The sequence below is a fragment of the Carassius gibelio genome, chromosome B13, assembly GCF_023724105.1.
Source record: "Carassius gibelio isolate Cgi1373 ecotype wild population from Czech Republic chromosome B13, carGib1.2-hapl.c, whole genome shotgun sequence".
Lineage (NCBI taxonomy): Eukaryota > Metazoa > Chordata > Actinopteri > Cypriniformes > Cyprinidae > Carassius > Carassius gibelio.
In genome coordinates, this window is record NC_068408.1 from 27,439,394 (window position 1) to 27,463,275 (window position 23,882).

The 23,882-nt window shown below is 38.9% G+C and overlaps 1 protein-coding gene across 1 annotated transcript; it reads left to right on the forward strand.

The window, feature by feature from the left end:
• The first annotated feature begins 454 nt into the window (after positions 1-454).
• zmp:0000000760 (collagen alpha-1(XXII) chain) lies at positions 455-22,167 on the forward strand. Its single transcript, XM_052571696.1, has 27 exons — positions 455-592; positions 1,216-1,328; positions 1,966-2,089; positions 3,040-3,433; positions 5,882-5,959; positions 6,039-6,140; positions 6,220-6,273; positions 13,088-13,141; positions 13,219-13,272; positions 13,361-13,414; positions 13,885-13,938; positions 14,038-14,091; positions 14,187-14,240; positions 14,893-14,946; positions 15,040-15,084; positions 15,173-15,226; positions 15,305-15,358; positions 15,716-15,769; positions 15,914-15,985; positions 16,061-16,096; positions 17,570-17,614; positions 17,709-17,741; positions 18,038-18,184; positions 19,252-19,428; positions 20,217-20,307; positions 21,179-21,256; positions 21,337-22,167. Exons 2-27 carry the CDS (start codon positions 1,268-1,270, stop codon positions 21,588-21,590), a joined length of 2,331 nt encoding a protein of 776 aa, XP_052427656.1. The 5' UTR covers positions 455-592; positions 1,216-1,267; the 3' UTR covers positions 21,591-22,167.
• The last annotated feature ends 1,715 nt before the right edge of the window (positions 22,168-23,882 follow it).

The following is a 23,882-nucleotide window of genomic DNA, read 5'->3' on the forward strand; positions in this document are numbered from 1 at the left end:
TCTAGTGCTATCTAGACAGTGATCCACTGTCTGCTGCAGACTAAGAGATAGTTTGCCTTTTCTTGTTTTTAATGCCTTTCCTATCTGAAAATTCAGCACGCAGTATGGGTAGCATTTAGTGCTCAAATTAGTGCTTTTAGACCAAATTGGGGCTTTTTTTGGTGGTGGTGGAGGGTGTGGGGTCTACTGTCGTCTTTTTAAAAATCGAGTTGTCATTTTTATGGCAGCAGCCATAGTATATGCACAAATCTGCATTTAACATTTATGATACAGGTGCCTAAACATCACTGCCCACCTGAAATGAGCATAAACACACCAACATGGCTAAAATTGTGCCCCAAACAGCAACATCTGACTGCAGAATGATGGTGTGAAGAATGCGGAGGTCAGTGTTTGCATAGGATAATGTGCTAGAGGGATGAAGGCCTTTTGGGCCCGAGGGTGGAGTGGAGCTCATGGATCAGGTTTTCTTCTAAGCAGGTTTAGGCTGAAGTCATTGTTGGGACCAGATATGCTTCTTTAAAATAGTCTTTATGATCACTGCGGGAACAGCCAAGGAGCAACCTGCAGTGAACTTGCTTCGGAAGGATATGTAAGTAAATGACAAATGATTATAGAAGATATAAATGTAAAAGCAACTGCTGTTTAGTTCAATTAAAACGTGAACTTCTGAAGATTGCATATCACACTCAGCGTTAAACCATTTTTATTCAGCATTTGTCATGTATGTAAACTTTTCTTGGTTTGTATTGTAAAGTTGAACTCAAATGTACTGTACTGTTTTAATGCATTTTAATTAGTGCATATATCAGTATTTTTTTTCTTAATACTGATTGTCCTAGGTTTTCCACTGAAATATTCACTTTAAAAGAGTGCTTACAAAGAAATAATCATGTGTTTTATCAAAAATGCATTGAATTATGTACAAAAGAGAGTTTTGCCAAAAATGTTGCCAGTGTTATCTCCTAGCAGTAATCTCCTCATTTTAAATGCATTTGAAAAGTAAGTTAATATCACATTTATATTAATAGCAGAATTTTTCTAGTGCTAAATAATGTTGTTTTCCATGAACATTTTTCCATTGTTTGATGAAATTTGTATTTTCAGTGAGCATTTGTGTAATATTTCATTTTGTATTCCAATTATACAGGGTCTGCATTTCAGTGCTATAAATTTGTTTCTGCTATTATATGTGCAATCTTTCTCCCTCTGCAGGCACATTTAAATTCTAACCATCTTCATTTCAAAAGCTCCAGCTCTGAACAAAATGCTGGTCATCACAGTCCTGCTGGCTGTCTCTGGCCTTGTAAGATGTCAGGAATTAGCAAGTAAGAATCTGCAAAATCCAGTACCATGTCAGGATATGTGTTTCAACGTAAAATAATTTTACCACAAATTTGAAGAGAATCTCAGATTATTCTGAAAGCAACTACTGACAGCAAGGTATCAGGTGAGCTACAGTGAGAATAATTGCTCCACTTGTTGACCAGTAGAGGGAAGCACGGACCAGTTTAAGTCATTCCTGGCTGGTATATATCATCATCCGTGCAGTAGGGCTACTTGATGATGATTGAACTGTCTCTGTCACTCCTTTTTTTTTTTTTTTTTTTGTGGAAACTGATCTGTCAGCTTAATTCCAAATCCAGATTCCATTTAAATATCCCAAACTTTCCATTCTTTAGGATTCTTTTTTTCTCCCATATCACTAGAGAATAAATCATGACTTAGACTTCAGTCAGTTCATTGGAGTTTCTTTCTTTTTTTTCTTTTTCATTTAGACTGTCAATCACCATCAAAGTTTTGTAGCTTAAGTAAATCCATAAACTGTGTCAGACTATTGTAGATAATTGAAAAACTTGGCCTCAGTTGCATTTAATCTTTTAAAATTCATTTGGGAATATTACACAGTGAAATCGATCTTGAAATTCCCCTTTTTTTGAGTGTCCCATTTGCTTTTATTTTTAGCATATGACCTGTTGGAAGAGTTTGGCTTGTCCGAGTCTAGAGGGGTGAGAAGGGTCAACGGGTCTGAACCTGACGCGGTGGCGTACCGGGTTAACCCATCCCTCCACCTCAAGAAGAGCACAAGGTATTTATATCGTCCTTCTGACATAATACTTTTCCACTCTTTCTGCTTTTCCACTGAGTGTAATCATGCTCGTCTCCAAACAATATCTTTCATTTCCTGCTCCTGCTTCCCAGAATCTTCCACTACTATGATCTGATGTTTGATTCGAGTTTTATCAGATATATGCTCACGTTATACAGCATGCATACACAGAGTTGTCTGTTCCTAAACAGCACAGTCATTGTCCTGAAATGTTGGCATTATATTCTCAGATCTTTCTCAAGCGTCAGCAGCTGTTCCTGTGTGTCAGCTGTGGTTATGGCATGTGCTGGGTCTTTCCTTTCCTGTGTGTGGGCCAACAATACCTCCCACTAACATCCCCTACTTGACCAAATAATCATGAGAAGTACATGACTGTAAAACAACCACCATATGTCAATGCAAAATGTGATCAACAACATCAAAATAGAAAACGAGCGCGCAGTGGAACCACACTGTGCGTAAATGACCATTATTCTTGGAAACATTAACTGCTAATTTCAACAAACTGGTTCTCTTTAAAAACCAACAGGAGCAGAAAACTGAATTGGAATCAATTGGAGAACATTTGGTTTAGATTAATGCAAAACTTCACAAAAGGTCACTGCAAAAGACCATAGTTATCAAGCTATTAGCAAGTTTTTAATTATGGTGTTCCATATTTCAAAGTACTATGGTGACCACTAAATCTATTATTATTGTTGTGATACTGTTATATTTTCACAAATTTGAACTGGCTGAGTTCTAGGCCTACATTAGTTTCTGCATTGGTGGTGGGGAGTTTTAAGGGTCTCTTTCAGCAGAGGCAGGTCTTCATGAGCGACTTTGTGGTGTTCAGTGGTTGATTTTTCTTTGGCTTTGTATGCACTGAAATATTCATTTCTCCTTTCCCTGTGAACTGCGCATATGCACTTACCCATCTCTCCATCCAGCATCATCTACCCGGATGGTCTGCCGTCTGACTACTCTGTCATTGCCACCTTCAAAGTGCCCAAGGACACTGCTAAAACATCCTGGAATCTGTGGCAAGTCAGTGATCCTGAAGGCCGGGACCAGGTGGGCCTACGTTTTCAGGGCAACACCAAAACCCTGGACTTCTTCTACACCAGCCCACAAGGTACACAGATGCTGCGGACCTTTCAGAGGGTGGAAAAACTCTTTGACGGTGAGTGGCACAAGCTTGCATTGAGTGTAAAAGGAGAGCAGGTGAAGCTGCTGGTGGACTGTGAGGAGATCAGCGTGGAGCCTCTGGATGAGCCACGGCCCGTGATCCGGCAAGGTTTTACCTCCATCGTCAAGAGGGCTGTAGGGGACCGCTCGATTTCGGTGAGTACCAGCGACAGGCTTAAGTACTGTTTTACAAGGAATTATCTGGCTGAGTAGAAATGGTCACCATTAAAACAATGAATTATGTGGAATGCAAAAGGTGATATTTTGCAGAAAAAGGAAAAAACTAAATTTTTATTTAATCCATGATTAATTATTGATCTTATAATCTATTGCAACATGCTAAGTTTGAATATGTAGAGTAGAAAAAAGAGGGCTTTCAGAGAAAATGGAAGATCTTAGAGTTGCCATTATGGTCGACCTGCTTCTTCATTAAATTGAGACAATTTTATTAGGTAAACTTGAGTTTTTAAGTTTTAAAATGTTTTGAGACTAAGGCTGTCTTCCAGTTTACTTTATGCCCTTCACTAGCTAACTATCTTCTGTCTCATTTACTCGGATACATGTCATTGATTACAGGCAGAACCCTTGAAATGGGTTGAATTGGAACGTCCTAAACCCTTGTCCACTAACAATCTGCTATGGAGTTGGTATATTGTTTGCATTTTCTCCTTACAAATTGGCACAGGATTCTATAGGTATATAGGTATGCTTGGGCTGTTAAAAATGAAAAAAAAAAAAAAACAAACAAACAAACAAAAAAAATCATTTATACAGGTGCCGATTTCACTAATTACATTCAAAAAGTGAAACTTGTATATTATATTCATTCATTACACACAGACTAATATATTTTAAATGTTTATTTCTTTTAATTTTGATGTTTATAACTGACAACTAAGGAAAATCCCAAATTCAGTATCTCAGAAAATTTGAATATTGTGAAAAGGTTCAATATTGAAGACACCTGACGCCTAATCAGCTAATTAAATCAAAACACCTGCAAAGCGTTTAAATGATCTCTCAGTCTAGTTCCGTAGGCTACACAATCATCGGGAAGACTGCTGGATTGACAGTTGTCCAAAAGACGACCATTGACACCTTGCACAAGGAGGGCAAGACACAAAAGGTCATTGCAAAAAAGGCTGGCTGTGCACAGAACTCTGTGTCCAAGCACATTAATAAAGAGGTGAAGGGAAGGAAAAGATGTGGTAGAAAAAGTGTACAAGCAATAGGGACAACCGCACCCTGGAAAGGATTGTGAAACAAAACCCATTCACAAATGTGGGGGAGATTCACAAAGAGTGGACTGCAATTGGAGTCAGTGCTTCAAGAACCACTAAACACAGACGTATGCAAGACATTGGTTTCAGCTGTTGCATTCCTTGAGTCAAGCCACTCTTGAACAACAGACAGCGTCAGAATTGTCTCGCTTCAAAAAGGACTGGACTGCTGCTGAGTAGTTCAAAGTTATGTTCTCTGATAAAAGTAAATTTTGAATTTCCTTTGGATATTAGGGTCCCAGAGTCTGGAGGAAGAGAGAAGAGGCACACAATCCACGTTGCTTGAGGTCCAGTGTGAAGTTTCCACAGTCAGTGATGGTTTGCGGTGCCATGTCGTCTGCTGGTGTTGGTCCACTGTGTTTTCTGAGGTCAAAGGTCAACACAGCCGTATACCAGGAAGTTTTAGAGCACTTCATGCTTCCTAATGCTGACCAACTTTATGGAGAAGCAGATTTCATTTTCCAACAGGACTTGGGACATGCACACAGTGTGTTCAAATTTTCTGAGATACTGAATTTGGGATTTTCCTTAGTTGTCAGTTATAATAATCAAAATTAAAATAAATAAACATTTGAAATATATAGTCTGTGTGTAATGAATGAATATAATATACAAGTTTAACTTTTTGAATGGAATTAGTGAAATCAACTTTTTGATGATATTCTAATTTTATGACCAGCACCTGTATTTTATAGAGTTGTCTGGGGTGGGGATGAATTAAACGTGATATATGATGACGTCATAGATGTGTTGCATTGCGCTCTACAGAGTGGCCTGAAGTGTGCATATGAAGCATATGAATCAGACTTGCTCCCTCAGTCAAAATCGAGGGGTCGAGGGTATGTCAATGTAAATTTCCCCCATCCACTTGACAAAGTGGAATGCACTTTAAAATGGTGTGGGGGATTCCCCTGAGGGTAAGTGGTCAGGAAAGTTCATGAGTGCGTTTCTAAAAATGAACTGGAATGCAGCCCAGATTTGTAGTTTACAAACACATGCATTTAAGCATAACAGTAGTAAACTTTGAGTACACAACTAGTAAACATCTAAGTTCTTATTTGCTATTGCAGCAATACAAGTTCATTTATAATGTATGCTGTACTTACAGTTTATCCACACTGTGGAATTTTGAGTTTTTCTTTGAGTTTTCTTTATAGTAGTGTAAATTCAAGTCAACAGCAAAGCATTCTGAATTATATACTTATAATCAATTTATATTTGCTTGTTATTAGTGGAGAAGTATACTAATAACACTCGAAAAATATTTATTTTGTAAATGTATCCCAAGTGAAAGAACATTGATAAGCTATACGTGCTTGTGCAGGTGGATCTGCAAAAGATGGAGGTCTCCTGCGATGCGGATCAGGCATACTCTGAAGGCTGCTGTGAGCTCTCCAGTGTGGTGAGTCAGCTGTCCCGTGTGTGGGCTCTTGCCCTCTTCTGCATGAGCTTTCATCTGATCAGCTGATGTTCCTCAACAGTGCGGAGGATATGCTGAGATTGGCTTAACTGCTGGAAGAGGAAGAGCCACCTGTAAATGCGTACAGGGACAGCCGGGTGTCCAGGGACGCCCAGGACCCAAGGTGGCCAAAACCTCGGTTCTCTCTTCTTAAACAATCAACTCTGCTATACAATCTCTACAAGTGTGTCCTTCCTCCGTAGGGTCACAGAGGCCTGCCAGGTAATACGGGAGACCCAGGCAGAGAAGGAAACTGGGTAAGAGTTCTGTCTGAAATCTCTCACCGTAGTGTGGGACTCTGCTGTGTTTGAGTTGGGCAAACAACAAGCAGTAGTCGCTGGTCACTTGGGTTTAATGAGAGGGTATTAATTGACAAACATGCACTGTCAGGAGTGTAAGCAAGCAGAGAGGATTGAAAGAAGAGATGGAGGAGAGAGGGAATTCACCTGGAATAGATCCTGCCTGGGAAGTGAAGTTGTGGAAAATGGCAGTAGGAGCAGAACCAAAGTACAGCACGATGGAAACAAGAGTCAGGACTCGCTTTGAGAAAATGGCAAACACTGTGGCTTGTCTCATTCAGCAGAGCATCCTGTGCTAGATTTGTATTTACTGACAGCAGCAGTAATTACTTTATTATTTAGTCAGTGATCGGCTGTTGCCATTGTACGCTAGCTAAAGCCCATAATTTATGTACTTGTATGATAGGTATGTGGTGTTTGGAAAAATTAAGAATGTATAAAACCACTTGTGTGCACAGCGTTACACTTGCGGGCACTCTTGAAAGGACGAACCATGGAGGTCTGTAATACCTGCTGAAAGCTATGTTACAATAGGCATTCATCTCAATGGAACTTCTTTGCAGACCATGGTACTTACATTTACATTTATTCATTTAGCAGACACTTTTATGCAAATTGACTTACAAATGAGGACAGTGGAACAATCAAAAACAACAAAAAGAGCAATGATATATAAGTGCTATAAGAAGTCTCAGTTAGCTTAATACAGTACACGCTTTTACATGATATACTAAATAAAAAGGAAACAGAATAGAAAAAGAATAGAGCAAGTTGAAGTATATATATACACACACACACACACACACACACACACAAACACACACACACACACACCCGTAATTGCATGATACATGAAAAGAAAATAGAACACAAAAAGATTAGAAAGGTAGTTAGATTTTTTTTTTTTTTTAAGAATAGAATAATACTTCTTTGAAGTATTAGATTTGAAACCTACCGTCTTCGCTCATGGAACAATGAAGTTTTCCAGGCACTAATATGAGCTGTAAATTCCATGTAATTAATCACATTAACGTGACATCATGACAATGCCCATGAACCATTTCTTGCTTTTAAGAACCCTCCAAAAAAGGAGTTAGGCATGGGAAAGCATCTACTGTATTATTATTTCTTATGTAATATAATCAGACTACATTTAATGGCTGATGATAGAGAAAAATATTTTTAAGATCTGATGAAGGTTAACAGTGGCATGCTAACCAGCCAAACCTTAACACCTTATGATAAACACTTATCTGAGATGTCTACATTCTAAATGTCTTGCATAAACTTGAAAGCTTCAACTGTCTCTAGTTTTCTGGGAAGGTTTCTAAGCGCTTCTTGGCTTTGTTCAGACAGGCAACAAACAAGCATTTTTTTTGGCATACATTGCATGGCTCAAATCCCTTTAGCTGTTTTTAGCCTGAACCGCACAAAACCCCAATTTTACAAATCCAATCCACACCACATCCATGTGGTTTGAAATCATGTGACCAAATATTTTGGAACCACTCATAATTTCTGCCAGACTGTGAAAAGAAGAAACACAAGGGAGGAGTAGAAGGCACCCATTTACTTGTCAAAGTCAAATTTTAGCATAACAGATGTAATGGCCGTTACATTAAGTAAATGTATCCAGGTCTAAGAAATATTTATATCCATAATAGGTGTTTTATCAACATATAATGCCATGCAAAGGATTTAGCTTAATATTAGCCTGAATTGGTAAGCAAGCTAGGTTTTTCCAAAACGGCAGCTATGAAACAAAATTAACAAAAAATGAGCCAAATGATGTGGGGTAAATTGAGCCAGTATTTTACCTTACCCCACCATAAAGCTCTAAGTTAAAGGGGGGGTGAAATGCTATTTCATGCATACTGAGTGTTTTACACTGTTAAAGAGTTGGATTCCCATGCTAAACATGGACAAAGTTTCAAAAATTAAGTTGTACGTTTGAAGGAGTATTTTTGTTCCAAAAAAACCTCTTCCGGTTTGTCACAAGTTTCGGAAAGTTTTTTTCGAGTATGGCTCTGTGTGACGTTAGATGGAGCGGAATTTCCTTATATGGGTCCTAAGTGCGCACTCTTCTTCCGGAAGAGCGCGCGCTCCCATATAGCAGAGCAGAGAGAGGCTGAGCACAGCCTGATCAGAGCGAGAGCGTCACGAAAAGTCACAAAAGAAGTGTGTTTTTGGTTGCCAGGGCAAGACAACCCTGCACAGATTACCAAAAGAGAAACAGCATTAAGGGACCAGTGGATGGAGTTTATTTTTACAGAGCATCAACGGAGTTGTGCAAGTGTTTTTGTTTGTTCCCTGCATTTCGGATTGCACGTCGTTTATTTCTTAAGGATAATGCAGTCCCAACGGAAAAGGGTCACGATTGTGTGTTGGAACCGCAGGCGGTGAGTAAAACTGCTTAAAATATCTCTGTGTTGTTAACTTAGCTATCAGCGTGTAAGCACATCAAGTAAACAACATGCGATGTTGTCATCTAACTGCACTTTCCACATGTAACGTTACAGCTTAAAAAAAAAAAAAAAAAGACGACATAAAGTGGAACTTAGTCATTTTCCAAAACCGCTAAGCAAATATATACAGTTTCAGTACATACCACATAGCATACCGCCTTTGCTGATGCTGCTCTTGTTAAATTTGAGCCTCTGGATCTGTGTCACAGCTTCCACATGCTCTCAACTCAAAAGCCTACTGGCGCTCGTGATTCTTTAGCCAAACGTCTCGCCTCTAGGCGCTCGTGTTTTTCCGGGAAAAATCGGTACAGACTATCTTTCTCTTATAAATATAATAAAAATAAAGACTTTTTGGAGTTATGAAGGATGCAGTACTACTCTATAGGTACTCAAGATTAACAGGATATTGAGTGAAAACGAGCATTTCACCCCCCCTTTAAAGTTAAATCTCTGAAGTATAAACTGGTATTTTAATACAATATTACACAACTGATTAGTTTGTCATATATGTATATGTTATGTTGCTTGAGTTAGTTTTAAGAAAATAAATATGATTCTGAAATTACTTTAGATACTTTTATTATACTTCTGGATAATTTTCCCTTATCTCAAGGACCATATAAGTAAAAAATGGCTCATCTTACCCCACTTTCCCCTACTGTGTTTTTAAATGAAATTATAGAAAATAACTGTTGCTGTGCGGTAAAACTATTATCTTTTTTTACCACAACAAGGATAGCAATGTACAAAAAAAGTCCAATATTTACTAGTCATTTACTTTTACTTTTTTTTTTACTATTTTGAGAAATTATGTTATTCTTTCATTCGGAACAAATCCAGCATTTATGGGGGATTTAGGCTGTCACTCCTGAAACTTTGCTTTTTGTACAGGCTATAGGCTATATGGCTGTTAGCAGCATGAAAAACAAAACTTTTATTCATATTCCGAAAGGATTAGAACTTGCGCAAATAGCCATTCTTTTAAAATCACTAAAAATGTGTCACTTCAGTTAATCGCAACATCAGAAAGTTACTTTATAATAAATTAATATCTTATTTACATTGTGTTACAGTGAGAGGAGTCAACGTAAAGGGAAAAAATTGAGTTTAGAGGCGAGTGAACGCAATGTCCAATCACAGGTGTTTAAGAAATCAACACATATGTCTGTGATTGGCTACTTTGCTCATCACTACAAAAACACGTTGTAAAGAATATGGACTTTCTTAATTTATTGTTAGCACATTGTGGGTCAAATGCCAACTGTACCAACACAAAACTTATCTAATCACCATTGCTTAACTGGTTATGACGTGACATTCTGCCAAGTATGGTAACCCATACTCAGAATTTGTGCTCTGCATTTAACCCATCTGAAGTGCACAGACCCAGAGCAGTGGGCAGCCATTTATGCTGCGGCGCCCAGGGAGCAGTTGGGGGTTCAATGCTTTGCTCAAGGGCACCTAGGTCATGGTATTGAAGGTCGAGAGAGAACTGTACATGCACTCCCCCCACCCACAATTCCTGCCGGCCCGGGACTTGAACTCACAACCTTTCGATTGGGAGTCCGACTCTCTAACCATTAGGCCACGACTTCCTCACCTGAACTATAAGTAACACAGGAAGGAAGGCTAATTTCAATTTAAATAGATATTTCATCAAGGCAGGCTCTAATCTCATCACTCCTTTCTGGCCTGTAATGGTAGTTCTTGATAGATTTACACATTACCATCATAAAACTAATTATCTATGGAAAAAATTATAGTATTTTTGCTTCCGGAGCCCTACTATTGCACTCTGTCAGAAAAGTTCAGAGACACCATGCGTAACGTGACTAAATTATTTAAAATGCTTCCAGAATCGTTATATTTACCATACACCCATTTGCTTTCGAGTTGCAGTGGTATAAATAAATAAATGGAAAAATCAGTTGTGGCGTCAGTCTCCGATTCTTTGAGAAAAACTCAAAGGGAGCAAAGCTATTAGAGTCTAAACAGACTCTGCAAATATACAGGACAATGTCTGCCGATCAGCTTAATTAAAGGACATGGCACAGCGCATCAGGATCCAATCACTAGTATACATTTGCGTTTCGTGAGCGACCTTGGGCGGTAAACTTGATTCTTTCCCCCTGGAGTTATGACTAATTTACCTCTTTTATCTGAGTCCAGTTCTCTGTGGTGTGCTATAATAATATCTTTAAAAGTCAGCCCGACAGCATGCGTCAGAGCTCTTTTTAAAGTATTAACATTGAAGATGGTTCTGTAAATCGGTCATAAAAACTATCATGTCTTTCCAAAAACACACATGCTCTATCCTTCTTTTTTCCTACAATCTCCCAGCCAGATACATGGCCACACTTTTGATAATCCGGTACAGTCAGGCCGCTGCAAGAGTGGACCTGGCTGATGGAATATGCTGCGGAGTGGCAACATTGTGTTTACTGCCTTCTTGCTGGGGGCGACCAAGTGCGTTTCCAACGCAAACACACTCTACATCTGCTGCCGTGTGTGGTCTCTTCTGTTCCAGGAGGAGTTTGAAAAAGTCTTTACTGTGTTTTGTATACCCCTGTTCTCAGAGGTTACTCCACTAATTTCACAATCTGGCTGTAGCATAGAACTCAATGTACTGAGGGTACTACTTGCTTATTGTGTTAAGTGACTCAGCATTTGGTAATGGCCAATCATTTCATGACATGAGCAAAGCAATTGCAATTTGAGAAAGTTGAGTAAAGTTCAACATTATGCAAAAGAGCAGTGACAGAATGTGTGGACCAATGAGAAGTGTGTAAACAAGACAAGAGCAGCTGCAATGCGTAATTGGGAGTGGGTGGGGGGTTGTTAGGACGATCGCGTGCGGACCCCTGTATGCAACCATTGTGCTTTCACACTGCCAAGAACATTTGTTTACAATCGCAATAATCTTCTAATGCACTGATGTTGCATCTAACCATATAAGGCGTTAACAATATAACATGTTGTGCAGTACAGATAACTTTTTAACATAAACTGCTACTTTAAATAGTGTTTTGTCACTAGTGTGTTTTCAAAAACACAATAAACTTCTCATCTCATCTCGTCTGGTGACGTATCTCCTAACCATGCAGTGAAATATGTGCTGCATGTGCTTACATATCTAGTGTGAAATAGTGTCTCAGCTCCATTTAACACATTTCACTGTATTTAAAGGGATAGTTCACATAAAAAGTTAAATTATATCATTAATTACTCACACTCATGTCATTCCAATCATGTAAGATAAAATCCAAAGCTTTCTGAAGCAAGGGAACTACCACTTTCAAGGGTCAGATATGTAGTAAGGACATTATTAAATTAGTTGATGTGTTGGTGGCTTTAGCCAACATACAGCGCCGTCAAGCTATAGGTGTCCTTAGTTTATATCCCGACTTGAGAAATTGTCCTTATTTTAGTATTGTCTGCGCACAAAAAAAGTATTTTTGTAGCTTCATAAAATTACGATTGAGCCACTGATGTCCCATGGACTGTTTTAACAATGTCCTTAACTAAGTGTCTGGGTCTTGAACATGGTAGTTCCCTTGCTGTCTATGCAGAGTCAAAAAGCTCCACGATTTCATCAAAAATATCTTTGTCTTCCAAGGATGAACCAAGGTCTCATGGGTTTGGAACGACATGAGGATGAGTAATTAATGACACAATTTTCATTTTCGGGTGAACTACCCCTTTAAATTAATTCCAGAGAATTCCACATGAATTCACTCCAAATGATCAGTGAAAAAAAAAAAAAAAAAAAAAACCCGGGGACCTTGATAATGGCTTACAAATGAAGGAAAGGAACATTTATTACACAATCAGTCCAACTTTCACAATTGACCTCTATGATGCAAGAACAACTGTTCTAAGGCATTAAATCATGTTGTTAATCCATTGTTGCTTATATATATATAAAAAAAAAAAATTAGTAAGAAAACACTTATGAAGGGCTTATGAAGTTTAGACTTCCATTGCTTGCCCTTTAAATTGAGTTTTTTTTTTTTTTTTCATTATAACCCTGGAAGCTACTGGCAGTTGTTCAGTTGTGTGACTAAGGATCTTGTTTGGTCAAGTGCATTTTTATACCAACATGGAGGGAACCATTTCCAGCCGTTCTGTAGCTCCAGGCTGTCATATAGTGGAATACATGCTGCCTTTTTCCAGCACCGTAAACCAAGTTCTTTATGTCTTTGGCCAACATTATTTGCCAATTATGTCTACATCTGCTGTCATTGTTACATATTATTTACAATTACAAGAAAGCTTGCAAGCATTCATCTCAGAACTTCTTGTTGCAGGGGATACGTGGTAACACTGGAGATTATGGACATATAGGAGAACCTGGGCCTAAGGTGAGTGGGTTCGTGGTACAGTTCCTTGGTTGGCATTGTTGTACAGATCCACTAAATGGTTAACCCACATTCCACAGGGTGAAGAAGGCATCAAGGGAGAAAAGGGCATGAGAGGACCACATGGCCAGGAGGTAATACATCATCAAGTGCAGAGCCACATGTTGATGGCCTTGTAGCTTTGCAAAGTTTTGCAATAACAAATCTTCTTCTCTCACATAGGGTGACAGAGGACCCAAAGGCCTGAAAGGGTTAAAAGGAGCTTCAGGTCATAAGGTAAAATCAGCATTAGTGTAGTACTAAATCACCTTTGGACACCTTTTAACCACATTTTAAAAGTAATACACAACAAAATGATGTGCTGTATCATAGCTTGATAACATCAAGGTAACCAACGCATCTGGGGTCAGCTGGGGCCTAAAGGTTAGAAAGCCGGACTAGTTACCAGAAGGTTGCCGGTTCGATTCTCGGTGCTGGCAGGAGCTGTAGGTGGGACGGAGTGAATGAACAAGACTCTCCTCCACCCTCAATACCCATGGCTTAATTGAACCCCCAGTTGCTCCCAGGGCACTGGATATATAGCTGCTCTGGGTGTGTGTTCACTTCTCACTGCTGTGTGTGTGTGCTCTTGGATAGGTTAAATGCAGAGCACCAATTCTGAGTATCGGCTACCATACTTGGCAAATGTCATGACTTTCACTTTCATTGCACATTATATCAGTGTTATGTTATGCGTCTTATCGAAGGGAGTGCGAGGGTCACCTGGAGAGAGGGGTGAGACTGGCCAGCAGGGGGAAGTTGTAAGTTCTGTTGCAAAACACTTTCGATAAAATATATGTGAGATGGATTGTGTTATTGAGGATATGAATGACTCATTCGCTCCCCACCACATCTCCCAGGGTGCAGCAGGAGAACGGGGATACGAGGGGATTTTGGGCTATCAGGGAGTGAAGGTATGTTTTCTCCCTCACTCTGGTTTGTTATTGTCTCTACAACATTAATGCTGTTTAGTCGAAAATCTCACAATTCCCGTTCCTTCTTGGAACAGGGAAATGAAGGCTTAACAGGAGCTGAAGGATCTCGAGGACCAGGGGGTCGGCAGGTAAAAAAAAAAAAAAAAAGGCTGCAGACATTCAGCAATGTACTGCATGATATTTAATACCAATGGTGTGATCTTAAATTTTATGCATGGATCATTTATGCATGTGCAGGTTCTGTATTCATGGAGATCAACGTGAAAGTTATAAGGACTCTGTGGGTGAATCTTATAAAAAAAGAAAAAAAAATTGTGTTGTATTTTATCCTAAAAAAAATTAATAATTATATATATATATATATATATATATATATATATATATATATATATATATATATATATATATATATATATATATATATGAATAAATAAAGAGTAGTATTAGGATTGTTATTATTATTATTTTTAAAACATTACATGCTGGTAAAAGGAACAAAAAAGTTATGGGAAACACCACAAGTCTGAAACTCCTGATCCTTTGGGGTTTGAAGAGGAATGAAACTGTCTGCAGAAACACAATTTGAACATCAATAAAATTGTTTACAAATGCCAGTTTTGAAAATGTGGCGGTTTGAGAAAAATTAAGATCACATAAGGGTTCGGACCCAACTTGGCGGACATCTTGCCAAATACAATCCGTTGACACCACAAGCAGCAAAGCTAGCCTTTTTTTTTTTATTTGACTGGACGTTTATATTGTTTCTCTGCTCTGTGACAGGGGATTGTGGGAGATCCCGGTGAACGAGGAACACCTGGAGAAAAGGGAAAGCCAGTAAGTTGTTACAAAATCATGCTGCTTTAAACAGATGGATGATGGAAATGTATTGATGGCACATACAGTAGAAATCTTTTTAACTTTTCACAGGGAATTCAAGGCCCAAAAGGAAAAGTTGGTGGAATAGGGGAAAAGGTTGGTCACTTGTCAAGCAGTCATGATGACAGATACTTTGTTTGCCAATGAGTTGAAAGTCTAGTGTTGGTTCTTTTGAATATTTCAGGGTATAGTTGGTGATCCAGGTTTGCCAGGGCGAGATGGAGACCCTGGAATTGAGGTACAGATTGCTCTTTCAGCTGAACTTTGTTTCATGGCCACTAGCTTGCTTTTAATCTCATGGTATTACCACATGCAGGCTTATCAAGGACCACAAGGACCTGAGGGAAGACTTGGACAAGTTGGTGAAAGGGTAACCTAACTATTATTGACTGATATTCTTCCTCTGAAACACAAAGTTGTATCTATACACCACTATTTAGCTACTTAGTGTAAAGCAGCAGAGCTATTTTTTTTTAAAAGTCTGAATTTAACAAAAGACAGAGCAACACAAAACTCTCCAGTGAATCACTCCGCAGTTCTTCACTTACAGTACTATACTGGAATTTACTTTGTTTATTGTTTGTATATACATTTATGTTAAATACACAAAACATTCTAAACGGATCATTAAGGAAACAGATTCTTCTAAGGAAATCAGATGAAAAAAGTCCTTTATGACTCATATCTCTGTGTGTTCTTATGTAACATGCTTGAATATTTTACACAGGGTGAAAAAGGTGAACAAGGGCCTCCCGGGGAAATGGGCCCTCCTGGATTAACAGTAAGTGCACGTGTGAAGAAATGACCACTGCACTGAGCTATATGTGACTTTTGTGAATACCACCTTAATATTTTACTTTGGACTTTTATGACATAAAAATACACCCTGCCTTCCGGTAGATTTATAAAGTGCTGTCATCTCCAGGGACCGCAAGGTTACAAGGGCTCTGCTGCAAAGCCAGGAAGACCAGGATTTATTGGGCCCCCTGGAAGAACGGTGAGCTATATTCCAAATCTTTTGAAATAAAAGTTCATACTATCCAAAATGCTAAAACATGCCATGTCTTCATAGGGGCACATGGGAATACCCGGCAGACCAGGTCCCAAGGTAAGGATCTCCACTAAATTATGAAACCCAATTTTGTCTCATTAAAAGGGCATTTTTCAAGAGGCTGAAAACACAAATAAAATGGCTAGACACGGCTGGGGACAAGGTGTGATGTAAATCATCTCTTAGAAAAACCTTGTCTTGTAAATCTAACATATTTCTCCATCAGCTCATCAAAGTTCTGTCACGCAGAAACTTATAGAGGGGTCACTGCAGATGTATAAGATTGTGTTTCACCATTGGCTTAGTGTAGCCAGATATCCCAGGATCCACAGTCTGAAATAAATCTGAATCCCTTTGGCATCTATACATATGGAATCACTGCTATGAGCATTCACAGTGATCAGCAAACCCTCTGAGGTAATGGACAACCATTTAAACACTTTGAAATGTATACTAATACAGCGTGTCATCAGGTTTGTTTAAACCTTGACAAATAGCTGCAATATCATCTTGAGAAGGGGGAACTCACCCATTTACAATAAAGCAAATGGAGAAAAGCCAGGACCCACATGCCATCATCTGAAAGCACAGAACATGTTTTCACACTGGAGTCATGTCTGCCCTTCACTGGTTAGCACAGCAGTTTTTGGCTGCGTGTACAGTGATTTGGCTCTGAGTGCATTCACACTACAAAGTGTGTTAGACTGAAACTGCTGGCTGCTCTGATCCCATTCCAGCATTAGCCCTACACTGATATCTAAACTTCTGAGAAGATCTCCACACTTCATTTAAATGTGTCACTATAGACAAGACTTTCCAGTGACATATTTCAAAATAATCTAATATTCACAGGGACTAGTGTCAGATAGTGAAGGACAATGTGGTGTTAAAAGAAACACGTCTTTTCCCTCGGTGGTCATCTGTTATCTAAACATTGTATCAGCATCAAATGGATTTCGCCATAAGCACTGGTGGCACATTTACCAGAACATACTTTGTGAAATTTGAATAACTGGCCATCAAGGTAACAGCCTGATGTTGCATTAAAGTTATGTAATGTAATATACATGGTTAAAAAATGGAAAGCATACAAAAGTTAGAAAATGGAAAGTATCGGTTTTGTTCCTGCCACTATTAATTTTAGCAAAAGAAATGGGACCCTCGGTTTAAAATTCAAATGTTCACCCATCCAGAAAGAATTCTAAAAAAAATAGAGTCATTGGTAGCAGGAACATTGTAGCAAACACTTGGAACATCATGTTTGTCGTGTAGAGCATCTGTAGAGCTGTTGACTACACAGAATTAGATCTCAGGCTAATGTGTCAAATTCCAGGGCAATTTTCCGATTAGGACACATTACAGCAAATGGTTTTCTTCTGAGTTTTACAGCTCTCTTTTCACACAAACACAAAGTGATGAAAAGCCTCACCATTATATCAGGGTTTCCCCTCGCAACACCTTGACAACTCATTTTGAACTACAAATCACATTTATTGGATCAATTGCAAATCTAGCTTTTGCATCTTCCAGGGTGACACAGGCATTCCAGGGGTCCAGGCAAGCAAAGGGGAGAAGGTAGTTGTTGACTCAAATGCATTTCATTTTCCTGTTGACACATTTCCATTATCATATGGTTCTAGTTTCTCACAACGCCACATTGTTTCCACAGGGTGCAAAGGGAGTCAAAGGACCTAAAGGCAGGGTAAGACCATCTCAGAGATTGTTCACATTTCTGTTTAATCAACACCATGGAGACAACTTCTAAGCATTAGCAGTGATGGGTCTGGTCTGTCCACAACAGCAGCAGAAATCTAGTTGGATTACGTTTACAAAGCTGGTTTTGGAAAGACGCGACCGACTGCCACATCAGCGTATTTTTTTAGTTCTATGTCGTATTTCATTCCAGACGTTCTGTCGGGATATCATTCAGAAATATGTACACAGTATAAAAGTGAACCTGCTTGTTTATGAGTGTGTTTGTATTTGTTTGTTTTCCAGGCAGGAGACACCGGTGTGCCAGGGCAACAGGGACGTCGAGGAAAGCGAGGCCCTGTTGGAGATCTGGGTAGAAAAGGCCGTGTAGGCTCCAAGGGAGTGAGGGGAGACGGTGGTCCAGTGGGCTTTCAGGGCCCACCAGGCCCACCAGTAAGTCTGAAAATCCAACTCTCAACACATAACTAACCTTCATTTGGAGAAGAAAGGGACAGACCTTTTAATAAGAGAAATCATAAGACTTGACTTGCAATATATAGAAAATAATTTTTCATCCCTTTCAGTTCAAAGAGCCAGTCACCTTATTGCTTAAAAAAAATACTGCCTCGTCTTATTGCTCTACAATGTGTAAGGGCTGAAAAGACTGTAAAGGCCCGTTCACACCAAGGACGATAACTATAAAGATAATGATAAAGATATAGTTCTAAAAATATATATTAGATATTAAAGAATAGCAGAGTCCACACCACAACTATATCTATAACGATGAAGTCAAAGAGAAACCATATCATTGGAATCACTTAAAATCCTGCTGTAACAAGCTCAGAATAAACAGACGATAACGTTCGCTGGTGTGGACGCTAATATCGTTATCTTTATAGTTATCGTTCTTGGTGTGAACGGGCCTTAAGCCTGATTAAAAATGCAACTTTTGGTGATATATAGTATTGGTTACTAAAACATAAACTGGGCTGGGTATTGCCACCACATTGTGATGTCATATTACAAAACACTGCAATGCATTACAATATCAAAATGTATAATGTTTACAATATCAGAATCCGAATTATCAGAAATAAAATAGCAGAATTACCTAGCCTGAAATTCAGATCTTCCCTTATTACGTTAACCTAAATGAATGGTTTGTTAAGAGTTTTCATTTGCATTACCCCGTCCAACAAGCATCACCTTCAGACAAAGCTTTCAAAGCTTCTGCGAGATTCAGTCCTTGTGGCACTTGGCGTAGCATGCATGAAATATGTGGTAACCATTTTGGTGTCAAGATCGCTAGTAAACGCTTTCTCATTAGTGTGGCTTTCTCTGCAGCTCAGGGTAAGGTTTTCATTTAGTGTGGCTGTAAATCCATAATGAGGCTGGTGAAATATTGTTGGCCGTATTTGTTTCTCCTTCATTACACAGCCACCCATTTCCAGACTATCACGGGCGAGAAGTGCTCTGATCTGAGCTCCGTGTTTCAATGGTAATGATCTCTCTCTTAGGGCCCCACTCTTCCTGCTCAACATGTTATCGAGGTCTGCAAGAGGGTGGTTCTGGAGCAGATGTCCACATTCGCCAACTCTGTGAAAAGGACTTGTGCGGCTGTCTGTCCGCTCTATGGAGACGTGCCAATGGGCGCTCCAGGTCCCCCAGGACCAAAAGGACCATCTGGACCTCCAGTAAGTTACCCACCTCCAACAACCTTGGAACAGTCTTAATTTAGCTTGGCCTTAGAAATAAAAGGCATTTAGATATGGTTTGTTTTAGACATTAAAGTTTGCACATGTTAAACCTATCGTTGCCATAGTAAACTGAGGAAGAACATGGTCCATACATCAACTTTCTTCTAGGTCAAGTCTGATATGTACATAGTGTGAGGGCCTCAGGAGAGCAAGCAGCAGTGTTTGGCTGTATAGGTTGGAATTAAAACATTCAGAATTTCCAAATCCCCATGAAGACAAATAGGAAGTCACAGACGAGGCACTTGCTCTGTGTTGAATGGTTTTTGGAGAGAATCCCACCTTCACTGGAGTGGAAAGCCTCTCCATATTTCTCAAGCAGATCTTTTTTTCAGACTTCTCGAACATTTTAACTCAAGAGGCCCAAAGGTGGATAAGAGTTCACAGAGCCTCAAATTCAAAATGTAAAAGTTAAAATTGAGGGTTGTGAAAAAAACTGTACACAACATAAAGAGGCTTTTTGAGGATCAGCATAGCAAAAAAAAACAAAAAAACATCTGTATGACTTTCTTCCTTGGAATGCATAAGATGTTTTGCAGAATGTCTAAGCTACTATTTTCCATACATCAAAATACACATTTGTCAGTAGCTGTTAAGCAAATGTTTCACCAAAGTCTGCTCCAGGGGGACTATAACTGCTTCTTTGGTGGAAAAAAAATGTCTGCTAAATGACTGATTGCTAAAAATAACTAAATTTGCAACTATTTCTGCAAACACCATTATAATAGGGTGATCCTGGCAATGATGGTCTTAAAGGAGAAATTGGGCAGCAGGGATTCTATGGAGAACCCGGTGACCAAGGAAGACAGGGCTCACCAGGTAAACCAATTTCCCACTGTAGTCCAAACAGTAGCTAATTAGACATATACCAATACAAGGGTGGTCCACCATGTTGGAGCACAAAGTTCTCATCAAATAAATGCAGTTGCACTGATGTAGCTAGCGTAATAATTCACAAATAATCATATAGAGAAGCAATAATGTTATAAAAGGTTATCTGCCTGTATTGCTCTTGGCTATGTCCATGCACAGTGAATCAGCATAACAAATACTTCTCAGCTGGAAAACTGAGCAGCCCATTTGATGGATTCATCTTCACAAGGAACTGTTGTCATTTGGAATGGGATGTGTCAAGAAATAAAAACGAATCAGCACATGTGTCCTTAAGCAATGTTAGTCTGCAAGCGTCAGCAGAAGAAGAGAAATAGCTTTATTAAACACGAGCAGATGTGCGACTCCTCTGCCAAACTGCATTAATGAGGCAAATGAGTATACAGGTGCAACTGAGGAATAGATCAAGCAAAGTGTTTAAAGAAAACTTACCAACGACATTACCTTGTTGTGACAGAATATCTAAAGAACACTTCATCCAACTAGTGATGGGTCATTTATGTACGATTAATTTATTATGAATAACATAACAAATTAAAAGAAAGACATAAAGTAGTAATAAAGTAAAAATTAGCTTTGGCTGCATCATGAGTTCCTGATTCCTGATGATTGGAAATCTACTGTTGAAAATGTAACATGTAATGACACTCAAATGAATGAAATGACTAGTTAATTCTGATAATTGAGATCACACAAGACAGTCAGTAAAATGATCCCATCTTCCATCACTACCACCAACATCTATTTGCATTTGCACATTAAAATGGTTTTTAAATTTAGTGTAATGTGTTTGCCACAGGTGACAGGGGTGAACCAGGAGACAAGGGAGCTAAAGGCCATGGTCTTCCTGGCCACATTGGAGAGCAGGGACCAGAGGGTAACGTAACAACAAACCAGAATTAGCCTCTCTTATCATAGAAACATCACCTGACATTATTTTTCACATATCATAACTAGGTCAGCGTGGGCGACCTGGCCAAGCATTTGATGGGCAACCAGGTCGGATGGGTGAGAGAGGCCATGTTGGCCAGCCTGGATTGAGGGGTCATCCTGGACTACGAGGAGTTCCTGGGGTTTGTCTGACATCTGGTTGTGCCTTACTAAATGCTACTTCTAATGCACAACCACGACAAGCACCTCAGCAGGCAACTCTACAAACACCCCAACGTTCACCTCAACGGGCAACTCCGAGGTCTAGAGGACGCCAGTGAAAGCACCTGGGACGTCAGACAGTGACGTGTGTATAATATTATGGCAGAAGGATTAGAAACTGAAATTGTGACATGAATGATAATTAATGTAAATATTAAACTGAAATGTGTCCATCAAAAGTCTGAAAAACTGATTAAACATTGCAAAATGCTGACTTGCAACAAACTGCAAGAACTGGTTTAGAAATGAAGGTAATTTAAACATAGAAACAGAGTTGGCATATACTACAGTAGGAACAAATGTATATGTAGTTTCAAAAATTATCTATAAAAATGCAATAAATGCTGTTTATAATAAAAATGAAAAATGTATATCTAAGTGTAATTCTCTCTCTCTTTATCTTGCCTTGTGATTGCTGTGTAATGGGTTATGTGCATTTTGGTGATTTGATTATGGGAGATTTAGAGCTGAATCCATAAAGCTCAATCTGCCGTCTGTAGTTCTGGTGACGAGAGCATAAGGTTTATGTTTTTCTTACTCCAGAACATGTTCCTTTACTGGATTTGAAGTTCTTCAAAACTAAAGAGGTAATGAATTGAGAAATTTGCCATGACTCAGAAAAAACAAAAAAAAATAAACAAATATACATTTTCACAATAATACGGTTTTACTTTTTTCATCAAATAATTACAGCCTCGCTGAGCATAAGAGAGAAAATAATTATTCCAAAGTTTTGCCTGGTATTGTATTAACCTTAATGTAGTAATTAGGTAATATACAGTACCGCTACAAATGAACTGCCAAATATATCTAGGTTTATCTAAAATGTAAATGTTAGAATGAATGTACTCCCAGAATTTATTTGTGTTTTTAATGAGGTTTAGAAATTAAATAAGCCTCACCAATCTTAATGCATCCAAAATGTCTTTTCACAGCGAAAGCACTTCAATCACACCACAAAACGTGTGTTACACAGACTATTTATTGATGCACAGAGACCAGAGTATGTGAGTGACGCAGAGTAGAAACCAGGCACATCACTCTGGTACTGTTCCATCACGTGCAAAACACATGTTAACAGGCTAAGGTTTGTTTCAATAAACCACAAGACTTTTCTTTACGTAAAGCTTATATATATATATATAGGTTTTTATATATCTTGTGCCCAGACTGTCATTGTATTTAAATAAATAAATACATTAAAGATGTTACAGTGAAGTAATAAATAATATTCTTGGACAACACAGAACAGTTTTTTTTTTTTTTTTGATCAAGGAAATCCAAACGAAGTGGAGCTGCAGCTGAGTGATTACAGGACGCTTTGAGTGGGGCTTCATTCCCGCTTAAAGCCCCATTCATGTGAATCAGTCTTCTGCATCATAATAGTCTTTATTTCATCCCAAGGTACAAGACAAATTATAAATATTTAAATAGTACAAAACTCTTGTGCCCCAAAAGAACCCTTCCAGAAGAGTGACTGATTCGCAGTGGGACATACTGTAGGTTCTGAGTGGGAGAAACACTAAGACTTGATTGCACAAATAGTGCCAAGGACCACAAAACATTAAGAAGGACCCAGAAGAACTATCCTATAAGATCGAGGACTTGCCACTTTCTTTGTGCTTGGCATCATGACAAGGTGGCATCTATGTATAAATGTAGAGTGTATGACTCCCCAAGCTTCCGAATAATGACCCTTGACTGCTGTGAAAGTAACGTTTTTTTTATATCCTGTCTGGCACTAATATTTGTAATGACATAATTGTGAAGCAATAATACCCTGGAACCTACTTGAATGACAAATATTTTCCTAGAACAAAACTGGCTTTTCGCTTTGCACAACAGCCTTTTCTCAGACTACGTGACTCAGGCTTGTCTTCCAGTAGTGTTCCGTTGCTTTCTCTCTGTGCACGAGACCGGACACGCTCATACGGCTAGACGGTGTTCCCTCTCAAAACATTTCACCAATTCCTTCCATGGAAATTCTTATTGCTTCTGTCCCTCCGTCTCTCTGTCAGCATAATCCCTTGTTGCTGTTATACACACCACACTGATCTCCCAGGCACACCGCAGAAGTGATCATGTTAATTGCCGTTTATTGCATGGAATTATAAACCATTACAGTGCTACCAACATAGCCTGCCAAAACAAAGAGAGCTCATTTATTTAGCCAAAGTTCAAAGGGGTTCAACTAAAACAAAGACGTAAAAAAGGGGACTGTATTATGTATTTCTTTAGTGATATGAAATGTCTTTCTCGTATTATTAAGCAGAAATGACCTTAAATTACAAGGCCAGCAAACTTTGAATGGGTTCTCAAAATTTTTATAAATAGGCAATTCACGCAAACAC

Bases quoted from the DNA above. Each gene is read 5' to 3' on its own strand.
- zmp:0000000760 (XM_052571696.1), top strand. From the start codon at position 1,268: ATGCTGGTCATCACAGTCCTGCTGGCTGTCTCTGGCCTTGTAAGATGT. The intron at 15,359-15,715 runs GTAACCTAACTA...TATTTTACACAG, and splicing joins TTGGACAAGTTGGTGAAAGG to GGTGAAAAAGGTGAACAAGG. The intron at 20,308-21,178 runs GTAAACCAATTT...TGTTTGCCACAG, and splicing joins AGGAAGACAGGGCTCACCAG to GTGACAGGGGTGAACCAGGA.